This window comes from Mobula hypostoma, chromosome 3 (assembly GCF_963921235.1).
Source record: "Mobula hypostoma chromosome 3, sMobHyp1.1, whole genome shotgun sequence".
Classification (NCBI taxonomy): domain Eukaryota; kingdom Metazoa; phylum Chordata; class Chondrichthyes; order Myliobatiformes; family Myliobatidae; genus Mobula; species Mobula hypostoma.
In genome coordinates this window covers 28,396,793-28,418,121 of record NC_086099.1, presented here as the reverse complement: position 1 = coordinate 28,418,121, position 21,329 = coordinate 28,396,793, and the positions used below count along the sequence as shown (strand labels likewise).

Below are 21,329 nucleotides of genomic sequence, written 5' to 3'. Positions count from 1 at the left end.
GTAGTGTTAATTGGGCAAATGGAAAATTCTGCGACTTACGCTGTCCTGTCTGTGCTTCAGGGACACGATCGCGAATCATTCGACAGGCATCATAGACCATTGTCGAGGGTTCAAACTGCATTGTTTTGACAGCATTTCCAACTCCAATCTTCAATGATAAGGCAACCATTTTGTTCTCTTTCAATTCACAAACTCAACTGAAAATAAAGCAAAATATAAACTCAACTTTATGTTTTGTTTTCAGAGTGCCAATTTTGCTGAAGCAGATGTCATTATTTCTCTTTCGTAGATTGTTAGAGCTGTATATCCAATTGTTTTAAAAAGATTAATTAACTAGCTTCTCTTTTATAGAGAAAGCCACCCAAATGACATACATATACCTGTTAGTCCTGACGAAGGGTCTCGGCCTGAAACGTCGACTGCGCCTCTTCCTATAGATGCTGCTTGGCCTGCTGCGTTCACCAGCAACTTTGATGTGTGTTGGTTACATATACCATAAATTGTTTCATCTTTGTGTTATACACAGTAGTATACCTCATTTGCAAAATTACTGAAACTGAAGATCCCACATTATCAATTCTCATCCAGAATAGACCAGATTGTTCAACCTCCTCTGACTCTCTGGGTGTCTGACCTCTCTCTCGACCCCTGTGTATCCAAGTCTAACAAACCAATCACCTCTGTGGTCTACAGTAATGAACTGCACCAACAGATGAACAGTGATAAAAAGACAGTTATCAAGGTAAGATACTTCACAGGTATGAGTTAATGGCATATTTAAATGTTCTTTTTTCAAAAAACGTGTTTGTAGTTTACGTCCCCCATCTTTATGAAACATCAGCTAACGCCAATTACCATAATTAATGAAGGTAAATACTAGTTTTCGTCTATTTTGTCTGTCTTGCTTTCAGTGCAGCTGCTATCTCTTTGAAGTTCATCCCACAATTTAGGCAAGGTGTTACTCATTTACATTTTCAAGGGGCATAATCGAAAAGGTACTTCAAGGCAGATGGGTGCTGGTTTGGGCTCATTGCAGAAAGTACAGAATTAGATCCAATAAACAGAGGATTTTAAATTTCATAAGTGAGTTAAGTGTTTCATTTCCCAGAAAAAGACTTTCAAAAAAAAGGGTTCCATTTTCTTTACATAGTTAAATATTTTCTTTGAGGACATAAATAATTAAGGATGGTACATTGTTTTGCAGAGGGTTTGACAACAAACTGTGCAAATACAGAAAGAAATAATAGTAATAATTAATAAATAAGCAATAAATATCAAGATCATGAGATGAAGAGTTCTTGAAAGTGAGTCCATTGGTTGTGGGAGCATTTCAATGATGGGGCAAGTGAAGCTGATGAAGTTTTCCCCTTTGGTTCAAGAAACTGATGCTTGAAACAGGTGGTTGTGTGAAAAAGACGTAGCTGGTTGGTTAACAATTTACCCATTACATAACAAAAACAAATAAAAGTTTTTCCCAATCAGAAACCATGGATGAACAGAGAAGTTCGCCTCCTGCTCAAAGCCAGAGATTCAGCCTTCAGGTCTGGAGACCAGGAGGCTTACAGCTCAGCCAGGGCCAACCTGAGGAGGGGAATCTCTCAGGCTAAACACACATACTAACAGAGAATCGAGGAGCATTTCAACACCTCGGACCACTGGTGCATGTGGCATTGCATACAGGTCATTACAGACTTCAAACCTCCTAGTACTGTGCCCCTTCCAGCTCTGCTTTCCTTCCTGATGAGCTCAATTACTTCTACGCTCACTTTGACCGAGAGAACAAGGAGGTCACCCTCAAAGCGGATCTCCCACCTGGTGAACTGCCTCTCTCACTTTCCACCTCCAATGTATGCGCCACCCTGAGCAGTGTGAATGTACAGAAGGCAGCTGGTCCGGATGGAATACCTGGCCGTGTGCTCAGAGTCTGTGCAGGGCAGTTGGCCAGGGTCTTCACGGACATTTTCAATCTGTCCCTGGCCCAGGCAGTTGTCCCCACAAGCTTCAAGATCACGACCATCGTGCCAGTGCTGAAGCATTCCACTGCCACGGGCCTGAATGATTTCCGCCCAGTTGCACTCACCCCCATCATTGCAAAGTGCTTTGAGGGACTGGTTCTATCACATCTGAAATCCTGTCTGCCCACTACCCTGGACCCCCCATCAATTTGCCTATCGCACCAACAGGTCTACAGAGGACGCCATCTCCACAGCACTTCACTCTGCCCTGACCCACCTGGACAGCCTCAACTCTTACATCAGAATGCTGTTCATTGACTTTAGTTCCACATTCAATACTGTGATCCCCTCCAAGCTGATCGCCAAACTTCGCCAGCTTGGCTCATCCCTCTGCAATTGGACCTTGGACTTTCTGACTAACAGACCCCAATCATTTATGTTAGACAACCTCTCCTCCTCCACTCTCACCCTGAATACCAGTGTGCCTCAAGGCTGTGTGCTGAGCCCTCTTCTCTACTCCCTTTTCACCTATGACTGCGTTCTTGTACATGGTTCTAACTCTATAATCAAGTTCGCAGACGACACCACAGTGGTTGGGCTGATCAGAGGGGATGACAAAACGGCCTACAGGGACGAGGTCCAGCACCTGGCCACGTGGTGTGCTGACAACAATCTGGCCCTTAACACCCAGAAGACCAAAGAGATCATTGTGGACTTCAGGCATGCTAGGAGCAACACTCACGTCCCCATCTACATCAATGGAGCTGTAGTGGAGCGTGTATCAGGCTTCAAATTCCGTGGTGTCCACATTTCCAAGGATCTCACTTGTCCCTGAACTCCTCCATTCTGATCAAAAAGGTGCAACAGCGCCTTTATTTCCTGCAGAGCATCAAGAAAGCTCACCTCTGTCCCAGGATATTGACGGACTTTTACCGCTGTACCATTGAGAGCATACTTACCAACTGCATCTCAGTGTGGTATGGCAATTGTCCCGTATCGGACCGCAAAGCACTCCAGCGGGTGGTGAAAACTGCCCAGCCGATTATCGGCACCCAATTGCCCACCATTGAGAACATCTAACATAAACGCTGCCTGGGCAGGGCGAAAAGCATTATCAAGGATGCATCTCACCCCAACCATGGACTTTTTACTCTCCTCCCATCCGGTAGGTGCTACAGGAGCCTCCGCTCCCACACCAGCAGGCACAGGAAGAGCTTCTTCCCTGAGGCTGTGACCCTGCTGAACATCACATCACAGTGCTAAGCAGTATTGCACCCATATTGTACTGTCTCAGTACTTTTATATTTGTGTGCTGTAGCACTTGCTTTTTATTCGCAATTATTTTGTAAATAATACTATTCTTTGCATTTCTAGTCAGATGCTAACTGCATTTCATTGGCTTTGTATCTGTACTTGGCACAATGACAATAAAGTTGATTTTAATCTAATCTACTTATTGTAGGTTAATGGCAAAAATTAGAATCAAAGGGGTGTTGGTAAGCATGTGCAAGAGAGAATAATGAGGGGGGGATGGAATTTTGGGATTGCTCCCCATGAGCCAACATGGATCAAAGGGGCCAAATGGCTTCCTGGGTCATTATGTCTTTTTTTTAAAAAACAATTTGCTAGTAGCCCGAAATAATCAGAGCCACCAAGCCATTATACTGTAACATTTAACTATATTGCATAATTCAAATGGTTAAATAGAAACAAAACTAGGCCACAGCTGCCTTTTACGTTATGAATTTAACGTTACTGGTGTAGCTACGGTAACAGATAAAAACTCTGACCCAAAAAAGGAAACTCACAACATTCTCAAAGTACAGAACACAAGACCTGTGTTTCTATTCGGAACATTTAAATGCCTAACAACAAAGACTTCAAGACTGCTTTGTAAATCCTCTTCATTATCCGGTCACAGCACAGGGCTTTGGCATGTGAACTTCAATAAAGATCCATTAGCTTCACGATGGAAGACCTTTCACTAAGATATAATTGAATTATTGTAACCTGCTAAGACTTTTTTTTCTACTTGTATGGCCTGCTTCAAAGATAGTGATGAGCTATATTGTCAGTTCACATATTCTCAGTTTGTCTCATACCATTTCTAAGATTTTGGCTTTTTTTTTGAAAACAGTCACAAAAAATGCTCTTAAGAAGTAATATAAAAAACAAAAAACAATAAATGGAAAAAAAAACAATGTCTTTTAAACAAAAAGTTCTACCAGTACAATCTTAATGACCGGTAGCTATTTTAAGATCAGAAGAATACAAATTTATTGATCTTTAAGCGAACCGTTTTTATGATTACAATATAGACATGTGAAGACAGACTCCGGCGGATTGAGCGGACGAGACCAATGGAAGGTCCAACGGTCAAGAAGGCGGTCTCTGCAAGCATCGTGGAACGTGCAGACCAGGACAAGACACAGAAGTCGTCCTGGTCATCCACTGCGCCTAGTCCCATCTCCAGCCATCTCGATGTCTTGCCACTGGATCCAGATGGGAATTGGGAAGAGAGAGTGAGGCTGACACTGCGCAACTCTCCCTCACTTTAATCCAAGTCACGCGCTAGTCTTGACACCATCAATAATGGTGTCGAGGTCCTCATCGACGTACGATGGACAAACAACAACAACAGCATAGACATAAGTAAACCCAACTTACCAGCATCACGTTGTACAGAATGATCAAACAGTCTGACATAGTGACACCATGTTCTAAATACTTAAATCTACAGGCTTCTTTCTTCACAGGAGGTTTACAGTTACTGTTAAATTAAAAAAAAATGCATTGGGAAGGATGTAATTGTGAATCACATGAAAGATTAGGCAATGATATTATTAGATACACACAATGCAGAATTTGGTACGAATCACATGGACAGGAACTGGTTTCTGACCAACAGTAAACCAATGGATTCATCTCCAGATAAAGGCATATTTATAGCCTGATTTTTTTCCTGTTTTTACTTCTGCAATCTCAATGCAGATCGTCAAAAGCAGGATAAAAAAATTGTTTTGAATACGCTCACCTCGAGGGACGGTTAAGGTACACAGCAATGTCAGGTAGTAAGATGGTCCAAGATGACCAGAAAGATGATACTGTTAAATGGGCATTAACAGGAGGGCACAGCAAACATGTACAGACACCGATGTCTGTGTCCATTTACAACCACAGTCCTCCCTACCTCGAAACTCATCTATCAAGAACACCATACATGAAGTGTTGTCTTTTGGATGAGATCTTCATTTATGCCCAATCGAACCTTACATCAGTGCAAATATCTTATGATATTATTTAAGAATTTTATGGTACCAAAATGTATGATGTATTTTCAACGCAAACAACAGGAATTCTGCAGATGCTGGAAATTCAAGCAACACACATCAAAGTTGCTGGTTGAACGCAGCAGGCCAGGCAGCATCTATAGGAAGAGGCGCAGTCGACGTTCAGGCCGAGACCCTTCGTCAGGACTATATATAGTCCTATATATATATATATATATATATAGAATATAGTCCTGACGAAGGGTCTCGGCCTGAAACGTCGACTGCGCCTCTTCCTATAGATGCTGCCTGGCCTGCTGTGTTCAACCAGCAACTTTGATGTGTGTTGGTTGATGTATTTTCAACATTTTAGAGATGACCACAAAGGAGTCTATTGGCTAAAAGTCATCCTGGGATTGAGGGTCTTTTCAGAACAAAGTCTTAGTAAATTTATTATCAAAGTACATATACATAACCATATACAACCCTAAGATTCATTGTTAGTATTCAGTGTGAGCAATAAATTTTTTTTTTTATTTTGTGAAATGCTTTTCTTCCCCCTTAGTATATCAACAAAATGCTTGATTCCAAGACATGTTAAGGCATTTGGAATAAGGACACTGATAGGAAAGGTTTAGAGACACATGTGCCAGACGGGACTTGCTTAGGATGGGCACCTTGGTCAGAATGATTAGGTTGGACCAAATAGCCTGATTCAGTGCTGTATTACTCCGGGTCTAAGCCAGACACGTTTCAAACTCTAGTTCTTCTTAATCAAACAGTTCAACAAAATGTGTCTCCTTGATGATGTGGACACCTTTAAGCAGTGATGCCTCAAAAAGGTGGTGTTCATCATTAAGGGACCCCAATACCCAGGTCTTGCCTTGTTCTCATTGTTCCCATCAGGAAGGAGGCACAGAAGCCTGCAAGCTCACACTCAACGATTCGAGAACAGCTTCTTCCCTTCTGCCATCTCACTTCTGAATGGACATTGACCCCATGAACATTAGCTCACTACTTTTTTTTAAATTTCTGTTTTTGCACTACTTACTTAATTTAACTAATATATATATATATATACTGTAATTCATTTTTTTTACTATTATGTATTGCATTGTGCTGCTGCCGCAAAGACAAATTTCACCACAAATGCCAATGATATTAAACCTGATTCTAATTCTCTTTCCAGTGATGTTTTTGTGCTTCTAGTTAAGATTAACAATTACCTCAAGCAGGAATTGTCAATGGCATAACTTTGTTTGCTTGTTTATATCCTGATGTCTCGTTGTTAAGTAGCAATTCCAGATAAGAGTTCACAAACCATAAACTATCCTGACTCTTAGGCTATAAAAGGATTTTTATACAATTGAAGATAACAAGAATCCAGATTACAGCTGAGTTGGAAGCTTCGGTTCATGAAAGGTAGTATTGATCTATTCATCTTGGAAAGCTACAAAGAAAATAGCAAACAACAGGAATTCTGCAGATGCTGGAAATTCAAGCAACATACATCAAAGTTGCTGGTGAACGCAGCAGGCCAAGCAGCATCTATAGGAAGAGGCGCAGTCGACGTTTCAGGCCGAGACCCTTCGTCAGGACTAACTGAAGGAAGAGTGAGTAAGGGGTTGAAAGCTGGAGGGGGAGGGGGAGATGCAAAATGATAGGAGAAGACAGGAGGGGGAGGGATAGAGCCGAGAGCTGGACAGGTGATAGGCAAAAGGGGATACGAGAGGATCATGGGACAGGAGGTCCGGGAAGAAAGACGGGGGGGGGGTGACCCAGAGGATGGGCAAGAGGTATATTCAGAGGGACAGAGGGAGAAAAAGGAGAGTGAGAGAAAGAATGTGTGCATAAAAATGAGTAACAGATGGGGTACGAGGGGGAGGTGGGGCCTTAGCGGAAGTTAGAGAAGTCGATGTTCATGCCATCAGGTTGGAGGCTACCCAGACGGAATACAAGGTGTTGTTCCTCCAACCTGAGTGTGGCTTCATCTTTACAGTAGAGGAGGCCGTGGATAGACATGTCAGAATGGGAATGGGATGTGGAATTAAAATGTGTGGCCACTGGGAGATCCTGCTTTCTCTGGCGGACAGAGCGTAGATGTTCAGCAAAGCGGTCTCCCAGTCTGCGTCGGGTCTCACCAATATATAAAAGGCCACATCAGGAGCACCGGACGCAGTATATCACCCCAGTCGACTCACAGGTGAAGTGATGCCTCACCTGGAAGGACTATTTGGGGCCCTGAATGGTGGTAAGGGAGGAAGTGTAAGGGCATGTGTTGCACTTGTTCCGCTTACACGGATAAGTGCCAGGAGGGAGATCAGTGGGGAGGGATGGGGGGGGGACGAATGGACAAGGGAGTTGTGTAGGGAGCGATCCCTGCGGAATGCAAGGGGGGGGGGAGGGAAAGATGTGCTTAGTGGTGGGATCCCGTTGGAGGTGGCGGAAGTTACGGAGAATAATATGTTGGACCCGGAGGCTGGTGGGGTGGTAGGTGAGGACCAGGGGAACCCTATTCCTAGTGGGGTGGTGGGAGGATGGAGTGAGAGCAGATGTACGTGAAATGGGGGAGATGCGTTTAAGAGCAGAGTTGATAGTGGAGGAAGGGAAGCCCCTTTCTTTAAAAAATGAAGACATCTCCCTCGTCCTAGAATGAAAAGCCTCATCCTGAGAGCAGATGCGGCGGAGACGGAGGAATTGCGAGAAGGGGATGGCGTTTTTGCAAGAGACAGGGTGAGAAGAGGAATAGTCCAGATAGCTGTGAGAGTCAGTAGGCTTATAGTAGACATCAGTGGATAAGCTGTCTCCAGAGACAGAGACAGAAAGATCTAGAAAGGGGAGGGAGGTGTCGGAAATGGACCAGATAAACTTGAGGGCAGGGTGAAAGTTGGAGGCAAAGTTAATAAAGTCAACGAGTTCTGCATGCGTGCAGGAAGCAGCGCCAATGCAGTCGTCGATGTAGCGAAGGAAAAGTGGGGTCAGATACCAGAATAGGCACGGAACATAGATTGTTCCACAAACCCAACAAAAAGGCAGGCATAGCTAGGACCCATACGGGTGCCCATAGCTACACCTTTAGTTTGGAGGAAATGGGAGGAGCAAAAGGAGAAATTATTAAGAGTAAGGACTAATTCCGCTAGACGGAGCAGAGTGGTGGTAGAGGGGAACTGATTAGGTCTGGAATCCAGAAAGAAGCATAGAGCTTTGAGACCTTCCTGATGGGGGAATGGAAGTATATAAGGACTGGACATCCATGGTGAAAATAAAGCGGTGGGGGCCAGGGAACTTAAAATCATCGAAAAGTTTAAGAGCGTGAGAAGTGTCACGAACATAGGTCGGAAGGGATTGAACAAGGGGTGATAAAACAGTGTCGAGGTATGCAGAAACGAGTTCGGTGGGGCAGGAGCAAGCTGAGACAATAGGTCGGCCAGGACAGGCAGGTTTGTGGATCTTGGGTAGGAGGTAGAAACGGGAAGTGCGGGGTGTGGGAACTATAAGGTTGGTAGCAGTGGATGGGAGATCCCCTGAGCGGATAAAGTCGGTGATGGTGTGGGAGACAATGGCCTGGTGCTCCTTAGTGGGGTCACAATCAAGGGGTAAATAAGAGGAGGTATCCGCGAGTTGTCGCTGCGCCTCGGCAAGGTAGAGGTCAGTACGCCAGACTACAACAGCACCCCCCTTATCAGCGGGTTTAATAGCAAGTTTAAAAGAAAATAGCAAACCCAGTTTTCCTTTTACCCTACTTGATAAAAAATAATGGCTTTTGTTTGCACTGAAAACTGTCAAGTCCTCCTCGGGTAGGCAAATCCGACATCCTGATACAATTGCAGCATCTTCAAACTGCAAACTGAGGGTGAGGCTGCACTGGGTCTCAGCAAAAGGTCACAGAGTGATATGCAAATTGTGGTTTCCTGCACAATCACCCTGGCTGATCTGAAAATGCAATTCCGTCTTCATTCACTTTCATTTCCTAGAATGGCAAGCCTTTGTCTAGCTTGGGCATAATCAAAATGCTCTCCTTTATTTTGCACGAATAGTTCACTGGAAGTTGTTCTGTCCTATAACTAGGTTTCCACGTTGTTAAACGTGCACCACTTAATCAGCAGGATTTGTTAGCATGCATACTGCATAACAAGGCACAGAAGGCCGTGTCATTTCATTTATATTTGCTTTTGAGACACTGGTGCAAAGTATCCCAATGTCAGGGAAAGGTTTATACAAATCAGCACAAATGTAGCATTATATGACTGATCTTTTAAAAAAAAATTTTTATTGAGATATAGCACAGAATAGGCCCTTTGAGTTGTACTGCCCAGCAATCCCCCAGTTAAATCCTAGCCTAATTACAGGACAATTAACCAATTAACCTAAATTGTGCATCTTTGGACTACGGGAGGAAACCAGAGCACCTGGAAGAAACCTACGCAGTCACAGGGAAAACGTACAAACTCCTTACAGGCAGTGGCAGGAAACGAATCTGGGTCATTGGTACTCTAAAACGTTGTGCTACCATGCCTTGTAGCTGAAGATTCGTAGGCTAAAAATTAGGAAAAAGCTTATGCAAGCCAACAGTAAATTTAGAACTTGAGGTGTACTTTAGTTTTATATTAGCTAGGTCATGAATTTTGGAGATAATGTTGCTTTTTTATTTGCAAAGTTCAGCCCGCCTGCCCTTAAACTTCCCAAACAATATTGGCAAACATCTGAGAGAAAACGAAGCTCAACATTATTTGACACATGGATTGAAATTCAAGTGTCCTGGTTGATACTTAACTGTTGTAACTACCAGGCCACCCACTAGCGTAATCGCTTATGACACACAGAATTTTGCTAAACGGTAAACCACAGATTTTCTCAATGATTATTCTGGCAGCAATCCCAGCACCCCCTCAACAGAAAATGAAGCAAAGGAACATTCATGACAATGTAACATCCAAATACAAAACGGGGGTAGACGCAGATACAGAAGCAATGACCTTACTTACGATGGCTATTCCAGCTTCATCTTTAAAATATTGTAGCAAAAACAACTTTTATCATACCACAATGAGCAAATAGAGAGGCAGTTTTAAAAAATCTCAAGTTCAAAGCTACAGTTAAATCAGTTTAAATGCAAGGCATTTTCTAATAAAAGTAATATTAGATGTAAATTATCATATTTTCATTCTATATTTAAATGCCTTAACTCCTGGACAAACTGGAGTTCTAAATTATCTCATCCCCTGAGCATTCAGTATTTATATTTAGTTTTGAATTTACCAGCTAGATAAAGTTGAGATAGCACATGCACTTTTATTAGGCATTTGATATACACAGACGATTTGGACTTGGGCATAGGAAATTCAATTTCAAAATGTGCTGACAATATAAACCTGCGAGGAATTGACAAGCAGGAAGGATTACAGAGAATAAACAGATGAATGTAATTTGCCAAGTTAATGAGAAAGTACATCTTCGGAGAAGTAGTAAATAAGAATGTGGAAATGCATGCAGAATCTGCAGAATAAAGAGAGGCTAGTTGGTCCATTATATTTATTTCCACCTCCCAATTCCTGATCCACACCACTGTAGATCAACTATGACAACTTCTGTTGCTGTCATTCTTTTAGACCAAGGTTTCTCAACAGGGGTTCAGTGACAGGTCACGATTTTAAAAAAACATTGTTTTTTTTTAGCTATGTGCAATGCTAGTGCTCGCAGTGGTGTGCTGTGACCCAGCTGCCCCATTAGCAATCTCATTAGAGCCCTCTCAGCCCAGTATGGCAGTGCACAGTTGGACCATGTTTACTCTCAGCTTTTGACGTGAGGTAGGAGAGACCACTGATAATTGGTGAGTGCTGTATTACATGGGGGGGGGGATGGTGGGGTGATGGTGAGGAGAAGACAGAAGGCTTATGAGGAGCATGAAGTGCATTTTCCAAGCATTGAATGGACTTGCCCAATTTGGGCTGTGACGTCAGTCTCTCCCTCCCGAATTACCTTCCCCAACTTCCCCTGGCATGCCACTGACTGACTTATGGGAGCTAACAAACTACCAGTGTAGCAGAAAATTGGAAGGAATTTTCATTCTAAAGACAGCCCAGTGTGGCGATTTTTGAAGAGGAGGATTCTAGGCCTAGTCCTATACACAATTCTGATGATGAAGAATTGCAATTTTCTGAGTCATTTCACAGCATGAGTGCAATAATGGACACAAAAAAACCTGTCTTTACAATGTAAACTACTTATCAATGGGTTTCACATGGACTGGTGATCCAAGTTGTCCTATTCCATTGGGCCTAGTCTGTGGCAAACAACTTACAAATATAGCAATAGCTCCAGCAAAATTGAAAAGATACTTAACTACGAATCACAGCCAATGACACATAAAAGTGCTGAATATTTTTCGTAACTATTGGAATTCAAAACAAACAGATTAAAGCTTTTGAAAATAAAGTCACAGTCAGTAAGTCACCTCAGGAAGCAAGTTATTTAGTAGATTCAAGACCAGTTCACTCGAGAATGTTTAAAAACGTGAAGAGCAAGAGGATAAGCCATGTGAGAATAAGACCAATCAGGAGTGAGAATGGAAACATGTGCATGGAGCCAGAGGAGGTAGTGGAAATACTTAATGGGTCAGTATTCACCAGTAAAAAGGACCTTGGCATTTGTCAGGTTTGACTTAAAGCAGACTGAAACACTTGAGTGTATAGACATTAAGAGGATGTGCTGGAGGTTTTGAAAGGTATCAAGTTAGATAAGTCATGGGGACTCTACGAGATATGCCCCAGGGTACTGTGGGAAGAGATTGCTGAATCTCTGCCGATGATCTTTGCATCATCAATAGGGATGGGAGAAATACCAGAGGATTGGAAGGTTGCAAACGTTGTTCCCTTGTTCAAGAAAGGGAATAGAGATAACCCAGGAAATTATAGACCAGTGAGTCTGACTTCAGTGGTTGGCAAATTGTTGGAGAAGATCCTGAGAGGCAGGATTTATGAGCATTTGAAGAGACATAACCTGATTAGGGATAGTCAGCATGTCAAGGGCAAAGGCAAGTCATGCCTTATGAACCTGATTAAATGCTTTGAGGATGTAACAAAACACATTGATGAAGGTAGAGTAGTAGATGCAGTGTATATGGAGTTCAGGAATGCACTTGATAAGGTTCCCCATGCAAGGCTCCTTCAGAAAGTAAGGAGTTATGGGATCCAAGGAGACCTTGCTTTGTGGATCCAGAATTGGCTTGATCACAGAAGGCAAAGGGTGGTTGTGGATGGTTTGTATTCTGCATGGAGGACAGTGTCCAGTGGTGTTCCACAGAGATCTGTTCTAGGACCCCTCCTCTTTTTGATTTTTATAAATGATCTGGATGAGGAAGTAGAAGGGTGGGTTAGTAAGTTTGCTGATGATACAAAAGTTGGGAGTGTTGTGGATAGTCTGGAGGATTGTCAAAGGTTACAACGGGATATTGATAGGAAGCAAAATTGGGCTGAGAAGTGGCAGATGGAGTTCAACCCAGATAAGTGTGAAGTGGTTCATTTTGGTAGGTCAAATTTGAATACAGAATACAGTATTAATAGTAAAACTCTTGGCAGTTTGGAGGATCAGCGAGATCTTGGGGTCCATGTCCTTAGGACACTCAAAGCTGCTGCGCAGGTTGACAATGTTGTGAAGAACGTGTATGATGTGTTGGCTTTCATCAAACATGAGAATGCGTTCAAGAGCCGTGAGGTAATGTTACAACTATATAAGATCTTCGTAAGACCCCACTTGGAGTACTGTGTTCAGTTCTAGTCACCTCATTACAGGAAGAATGTGGATACTATAGAGAGAATACAGAGGGGATTTACAAGGATATTGCCTGGATTGGAGAGCTTGCCTTATGAGAATAGATTGAGCGAACTTGGCCTTTTCTCCTTGGAGTGACAGAGGATGAGAGGTGACCTGATAGAGGTGTATAAGATGATGAGAGGCATTGATCGTGTGGATAGCCAGAGGCTTTTTCTTAGGGCTGAAATGGCTAACATGAGGGGGCATAGTTTTAAGGTGCTTGGAAGTTGGTACAAGAGGGATGTCAGAGGCAAGTTTTTCACCCAGAGGGTGGTGGGTAAGTTGAATGCACTGCTAGTGAAGGTGATAGAGCCGGATACAATAGGGTCTTTTAAGAGACTCTTCGATAGGTACATCTAAATCCCCATTCTAGCCATTCATCTCTAAACTAAGAAAACCCTACCCAAGCCTCTTGCTGCGATACACCTCAGATACAAAGAGTACCTCAGCCTTGAGTTTCAAAGAAAACCACTGCACTCCAGCTATTACTTCATAACTAAAATTTCTCAGTCGTGGAAAAATCCTCAAATCTCTTGACACCTCTTCCAGTGCTGTAACAACCTTGGAATGTGACCAGAATTCCAAATAGCTGAAGACAAAACCTCCCCAGATTCAGATTCATTTATCGCTTGCAGATTGAAACATACAGTGAAATACTCTGTTTGTGGTAACAACCAACACAAACCAAAAATGTGCTGTGGGCAGCCTGCAAGTTTCGCCCTACATTCTGGCACCAATATCTACGTGCCCAAAACGTTCAGTAGAACAACAACAATAATAGTCAGGTAGCACAGTTATGTAGTGGTTAGCACAACACTTTACAGTACAGGTCGACCTTCACTAATCTGACTACCTGTAATCCGGTTCCTTCGATAATCCGGCACTGATTATGCTTAATGTGATCCTTCTGTAATTCAGCATTTTCACTAATCTGGCACTCCTCCAGTCCCACTGGTGCTGGATTAGTGAAGGTTAGCTATTGCTTAATGTGATCCTTCTGTAATTCGGCATTTTCAGTAATCCGGTACTCCTCAGGTCCCAATGGTGCCGGATTAGTGAAGGTCAACTTGTACCAGCGACCCAGAATCAATTCCTGCTGCTGTCTGTAACGAGTTTGTATGTTCTCCCCATGACCCTGGGGGTTTCATCCTGGCGGCTCGTTTTTCTCCCACAGTCCAAAGATGTACCAACGGGTAGGTTAATTGGTCATTGTAAGTTGTCCCGCGATTGGGCTCAGGTTAAGTAGGGGGTTACTGGGCGGCGTGGCCAAAAGGGGCAGTGGGGCATATTCCAAACTGTATCTCTAAATAAACAAACTGCATTGTGGTGTATTTAATTTTGTAAAAATATTAGATGAAAGCCCAAACAAGTCCAAGTGATGCTTAGCTCTTTGTGAGCTCGCAGCATGCAAGGTGTCTGTACAAATTAAACACTGTAGGTTTATTAAACGTTTATTAATAGCCTCTGGATTCTTTCTTAGCCTCAGGCACTAGTGGCACGAGAACAAAAGACCAAAGAATTTATCTGTCTCTGCGTGCCTCTCAACAGTTGTGGATTGAACCTCTATTTATTCAGGCAGCTTTCACTCAGTCTTGGGACTTCACCTAGACCAAGGATCACCCAGGGTGATTTCACGAGTCAGGGTTTGGAGCTCCCCCAACAACGGCGGCAAGAATCATGAACTGTGAAATCTTTGTCACTTACTATGTAGTATTTAGCGCGGTTTATTTGTGCTTTCTGTTTTATGGTAATAAATTTGGATCAAGTTACTATGTTGTGCTTGTACGCTTATTACCCCACGCCCTGGACACTCGAACTGGTTTGGGTCTTTTGGGTCTGATCAACCCAGCCCATTACATAGAAAGAAAAAGAGCAGCAGAACAACAGCTGAAAAACAAGCCCCTTATCTCCCCCCCAAACACCAGACCAGCAGATGCTCCAGGCTTCAGCATCTCCCCATGATCTTCCATTCAGCATCTCCCCATGATCTTCCATTCAGCACCTCCCCATGATCTTCTATTCAATGTTTCTGACAATGTCAAAAATTTTTACCTTTTGTCTCTTTGTTATTTTCTAGTCCTGTTGCTTTTAGGGATCCATAACCTTGCACTTTAAGACTCCACAGTTCCTGTTTGCATCCTAGTATTTACCTTATTAACTTCGTACCTTGAATGCTCATCCAAGTTCATTACCCAACACTTTTCTGGACTGAATTAGATTTGCCACGTATCTGCCCAACTGCATTGACTCCCCCATCAAACCTAAACAGAGCGCCTTTGATTAATCCATGTTATTCCAAATGATAATTTATAATCTCCCTTGATAGTGTAACACCATCACAGCACCAGCAACCCAGGTTCAGTTACTGCAGTTGTCTGTAAGGAGTCTGTGCATTCGCCTTGTGACCGAGCAGGTTTCTTCTTCGTGCTCCGGTTTCCTCCCACATTCCAAAAATGTGCAGATTAGTAGGTTAACTGGTCACATGGTTGAACATGTTCTACTATTCTGCTGTCACCAGTACAATCTTCTACGCAGTGGTATGCTGGGGCAATGGCATCAACACAGGTGATGTCAACAGGCTTGATAAACTGTTTAGAAAGGCTGGCTTTGTTATAGGAATCAAACTGGACAGACTGGAGGCTGTAGTAGAACAAAGGACCCCATGGAAAATCCTGGCAGTTCTGGACAATGCTTCTCACCCTCTGCATGCCACCTTAGCTGATGAGGAGCACTTTTAGTAACAGACTAAGACAACTGTGCTGCCCCAAAGAGCGCTAAATGAGGTAATTTGGCCAACAGGCTCCATAATGAGTCAACCTACAGCCGAGGAAAAAATGACCCCCCCCCCCGTTAGACTGTTTGAGGTAACTTACTTTTTATTCTTTCTACTTCTCTTCTAATATTTATATCTGCACACTTGTAATGCAACTGTAACACTGTAATTTCCTTAGAGATCAATAAAATATCTATGTAACTGGGCTGCATGAGCTCCTTGGCCTGGAAGGGCATGTTACCATGCTGTATCGCTAAGTGAAAATATTTAAATTTCCCCCAGCAGTTTCAAAGTGATTACTCCTTCTATTTATATTCTCCTTTAAGGCCATTCATACCAGTCCACTTTCCAGGATAGACAGTGGTTTGGATGATAGTGGCTAGCGACTCCGTCATTTTCCATCATATCCATATTTCCCAGCTTTCAGCTAGGAAGTTGTTGATGGATCTGGAGGGATGAGAAACAGCACAAAATTCCTTCAAGAAAGAGATACAAACAAAATGGCCAAAAGATATGGGATTCAGAAAGAGCACCAAGAAGGACTTGAGTGGAGTCTCCCAACCTGGGGTCCAAGGACCCCTTGCTTAATGGTATTGGTATGGCATAAAAAAGGCTGGGAACCCCCTGGCCAGGAGTGATAATGTTTTGCTTTGCACAGAACTCGAGGCAACAGATCAACGATTTAAATTTATGGGAGACTTGTGCAAGCTGAATCCTTAGCTGCAGGGAAGGGTTGAAACAGAAAAGTGGGGACAAGTGAAAACTGGTTAAGTTATTTGAAGTGGGTAAATTTAAGGCTACAGGAATAAAGCAGAGAAGTGGGATTGACTTCAGATTGTACACACTCGTTCACAGGTAGAACTATTTCTATTGCTTTGGTAAACAACTCTTGACTTTATCATTATTTATTTAGCGATACAGCACGGTAACAAGCCCTTCCAGCTCAACGAGTCTGTGCTGTCCAATTACACCCATGTGACCAATTAACCCTACTAAAGCGTGCATCTTTGGAATGTGAACGAAACTGGGACACTCAAGAGGAAATCTGTGTGGTGCAGGAAGAATGTACAAATTCCTTACTAACAGGAGCAGAATTAAACTCAGGTCACTGGCATGCAATTGCGTCACACGAGTGCTCCCCTAAAGAAATTCTTACTGTGCTTTTAGTAATTGAAGTCCCAATGATGGGCGGATGAGTGCAAGGCACATTTCATCAAGCAAATTAACACAGACCCTAAGCTCGGTCTCCGGACTTATAAAACACAGTCACAGTGCAGATGGACTGAACTTCAGCTGCCTTCAGCTCTGGAGTATGGTCACCATAGTTTTAAAAGTTCCCCATTAGATATGATGATTAACTTTACTTCCACAGGATGTTACGTGTAAAAAAAAAGGTCCCTCCATCAACTTCCCTTCCAATAACAAAAGGTTCACAGCAAATCCATTGAAAACTTGGTCCAATTCATGCAGTGCCTAGAAAAAGTATCAACCCCTTTGGATGCTTTCATGTTTTATTGTTTTACAACATTGAATCACAGTGGATTTAATTTGGCTTTTTTGACACTGGTCAATGGGAAAGACGCTCCGCGTCAAAGTAAAAACAAATTTCTACAAATTGGTCTAAATTTATTACAATTTTGAAACACAAAATAATTGATTGCATAATTGCTCACCTCCTTCAAGTCAGTATTTAGTAGATGCACCTTTGGCAGCAATTACAGCCGTGAGTCTGCTGTGGTATGTCTCTATCAGCATTGCACGTCTGGACACTGCAAGTTTCTGCCATCCTCCTTTCCAAAACTGCCCCTGCCCAAATCTCTGTCAGATTGCATGGGGATTGTGAGTGAACTGCCGTTTTCAAGTCCAGCCGTAAATTCTCAATTGGATTGAGGTCTGGGCCCTGCATTGACACTCCAGGACATTAACTTTGTTGTTTTTAAGCCATTCCTGAGTAACTTTGGCTTTATACTTGCGGTCATTGTCTTACTGGAAAACAAATCTTCTCCCAAGTCGCAGTTCTTTTGCAGACTGCGTCAGGTTTTCCTCCAGGATTTCCCTGTATTTTGCTGTATTTATCTACCCTTTATCTTCACAAGTTTTCCAGGGCCTGCTTCAGTGAAGCATCCCCAGAGCATGATTCAGTTGCCACCATACTTCACAGTAGGGATGGCGTGTCTTTGATGATTGCAGTGTTTGGCTTATGCGAAACATAGCATTTTAGTCTGATGGCCAAATAGCTCAATTTTGCTTTCATCAGATCATAGAATCTCCTTCCAGCTGACTTCAGAGACTCACACGTGCCTTGAGAATTCATGTGAGCTTTTCTTCCCCCCCCCCCCCCCAGCAGTGACTTTCTCTTTGCCATTCTTCTATAAAGCTGTGACTGGTGAAACACCTGGGCAACAGTTGTAAACACAGTCTCTCACATCTCAGCCACTGAAGCTTGTAACTGAGTTGTCATATGTCTCTTGTGGCTTCCCTCACTTGCGCCCTTCTTGCACGCCCACTCAGTTTTTGAGGATTCGCAGCTGTGCCATATTCTTTCCATTTCTTGATGATTGACTTAACTGTACTCCAAGGGATATTCAGTGACTTGGAAATTTTCTTGTGCCTATCTCCTGACTTGTTCTTTTCAATTATCTTTTCACAGAGATGCTTGGAGTGTTCTTTTGTCTTCATGGCGTAGTTTTTGCCAGGACACTGACTCACCAGCAGTTGGACCTTCCAGATACAGGTGTATTTTTACTACAATCGAAACATCTTGACTGCACACAGGTCTCTGAAAACAGATCTCCATTTAACTAATCATGTGACTTCTAAAACCAAATGGCTGCACCATTGATAATTTGGTGTCATATTAAAGGGGGTAAATACTTATGTAATCTATTATTTTTTGCTTTATATCTGTACTTAATTTAGATCACTTGTAGAGATCAGTTCTCACTGTGACAGTCTGTTTCAGTTGATCAGTGCCAAAAAAAAGCCAAATTAAATCCACTGTGATTCAATGTTGTAAAACAATAAAACATGAAAACTTCCTGGGGAAGGGGCACTGTATATACTCGATTTTTGAAGAGAATCTAGTACTACAATGCCACCTCAGTATTACATGCCTCGTTATACTGAGGTTTTGAATATACTGCAGGTGCAGTCATGTTCTGCAAGACAAATTAGGTATATGTTTGTTTCATTTTTAATGTGGGTTGCAATTTATGTACAATTCCTTTCAGAAAATTCATTAAGTTGCAAAGCAATGACTGAATCATTCTGCTACAATGATGCAGCTTTACCGATTTCTTTTTATAGTAAAAACCTGCAGATGCTGGAAATCCGAAATTAAAACAGAAATTGTCATAAGCACGCAACAGGTCAAGGAACATCTGTGGAAATAGAAGCAGGTTAAAGGTTAAAGTTAACAGCTCAGACCCAATACTCTTCAGGCAATTTTGATAGAGGTTTGAAAACTCGGAACATTAAATCTGTCTCTTATTCCACTGAAGCTGCCTGGCCTGAATTGAGTGTGTCTGTTTTATGGTCTCAAATAAGAATTGTAAACTGTTCGGTCCTCGGCATCAATTGCCCTTGCCCACCAGGATAAGACTAAGGGGGGAAAAGATGCAAGTCCTCTATCAGAAGGAACAGATTTGTTTCGAGGAGTCGTTGAGGGAGACATGGAATATGATGATGTGAAGAAATATTGAGAGATTGATTTCTAACCACCTACCCCCCCCCACACACACACACAAAATTAATGTAATGCAGGAATAAAATAGACAAAGTGCACCTGTTATTAGATCTGACCAGTTTTGTTATCAAACTGGTCCAATGCCCCCTGAATACATACAAAGATATTGCATTCACTTGTGCATAAGCTACAGTTCCCAGAGTTAATATCAATGTCAAAACATGCAACTTGAAAAAAACTGAAGCCGTTGTAAGCCACACCACTACTTTATCATTTCCTGTCAGTCCCCTCACAAAGATATTCCTGTAAACAACAGGAATTCTGCAGATGCTGGAAATTCAAGCAACATACATCAAAGTTGCTGGTGAACGCAGCAGGCCAAGCAGCATCTATAGGAAGAGGCGCAGTCGACGTTTCAGGCCGAGACGCATCGTCAGGATATTCCTGTGTTGTGCCAATTGATGGACAGACATGCAATCATATATACTTACATTTATTGTGACTTTTTATTATTGTTTCCTTTATCTTTTTGTGTATTTTTCATGCTGCAACAGAATTAAAGCAATTTTTTTTTGCTCTGCTTTACACTTGTGTACTGGAAATGACATTACACAATCTTGAATACAATAGCATTATATTGGCTACATTACATTAAGTTACAAATCTGCATCTCCCCGTGCGTGCTGTAACATTCTAACCAATTTCAATATCAACCAGATTATTAGGTACACTTAAGGTGGAGATAGATAAGTATTGTACAGATCGAGGAACTGAGGAACACACATAAAAGGAACACACCACTACTTTATCATTTCCTGTCAGTCCCCTCACAAAGATATTCCTGTAAACAACAGGAATTCTGCAGATGCTGGAAATTCAAGCAACATACATCAAGGTTGCTGGTGAACGCAGCAGGCCAGACAGCATCTCTAGGAAGAAGTACAGTCGACGTTTCGGGCCGAGACCCTTCGTCAGGAAGGAAGGAAGAGCTAGTAGGAGATTTGAAAGTGGGAGGGGGAGATCCGAAATGATAGGAGAAGACAGGAGGGGGAGGGATGGAGCCAAGAGCTCGACAGTTGGTTGGTAAAAGGGAGATGAGAGGATCATGGGACAGGAGGCCCAGGGAGAAACTTTTATGTGTGCTGCTTGAAATTCCAGCATCTGCAGATTTCCTCGTGTTTGAGGAACTGAGGGTTATGGGAAACAGGTACAGAACAGTTGAGGTCAGCAAAGTGCAGATCATATTGAATGGCAGACCAGGTTTGAAGGACCAAGTGTTTGACTCCCACCCCTACTGTATCTTGTGTTCTCCATTTCTATTGAGATCCCGAAATCATTCTACAAAGTTTTTATGATTTTAAAAGAAAGTGAAGAGTTTTTACAAAAGTAAATATATGATGTTTAAATAAGGAAAACTTCACTTCATTGCACTCACTGTACACCAGAAGAATTCAATTCAAAAGCAACTTTTCCTGAAACTTTTCTGAAAAGCAAAATTACTAACGAGATTGATGTCAGTTCAGTCCTTATGAACTTTAATGCGATGTTAGATTTAATAGGATGCCATGGCAACGTTGCGGTTAGTGTGATACTATTACAGCCCAGGGCATTCCAGAGTTGAGAGTTCAATTCCTGTAGGATATGTTCACATCTCCTCCTCATGGGTTCTCCCAGGTGCTACGGTTTCCTCCCACAGTCCAAAGATGTAACGGATAGGTCACGTCATTGTAAATTATCCCGTGATTAGGGTTGGGGCAATCGAGTTTGTCGGGGAAGAGGGAGCTAAATAAATAGATATGCAGATAAACTCCCTTGTCTCTTGCTATCTGTACATT

At 42.5% G+C, this 21,329-nt stretch overlaps 1 protein-coding gene across 2 annotated transcripts in view; it reads right to left on the bottom strand.

The window, feature by feature from the left end:
• LOC134343903 (talin-1) overlaps positions 1-21,329 on the bottom strand; it is a 250,781-nt gene that overhangs the window by 123,174 nt on the left and 106,278 nt on the right. For both annotated transcript variants that reach the window (XM_063042807.1, XM_063042809.1), the window contains exon 3: positions 40-197. In XM_063042807.1, the coding sequence (XP_062898877.1) occupies positions 40-169 (130 nt within the window). In that variant the 5' untranslated portion in view covers positions 170-197. The remainder of the gene's footprint in view (positions 1-39; positions 198-21,329) is intronic.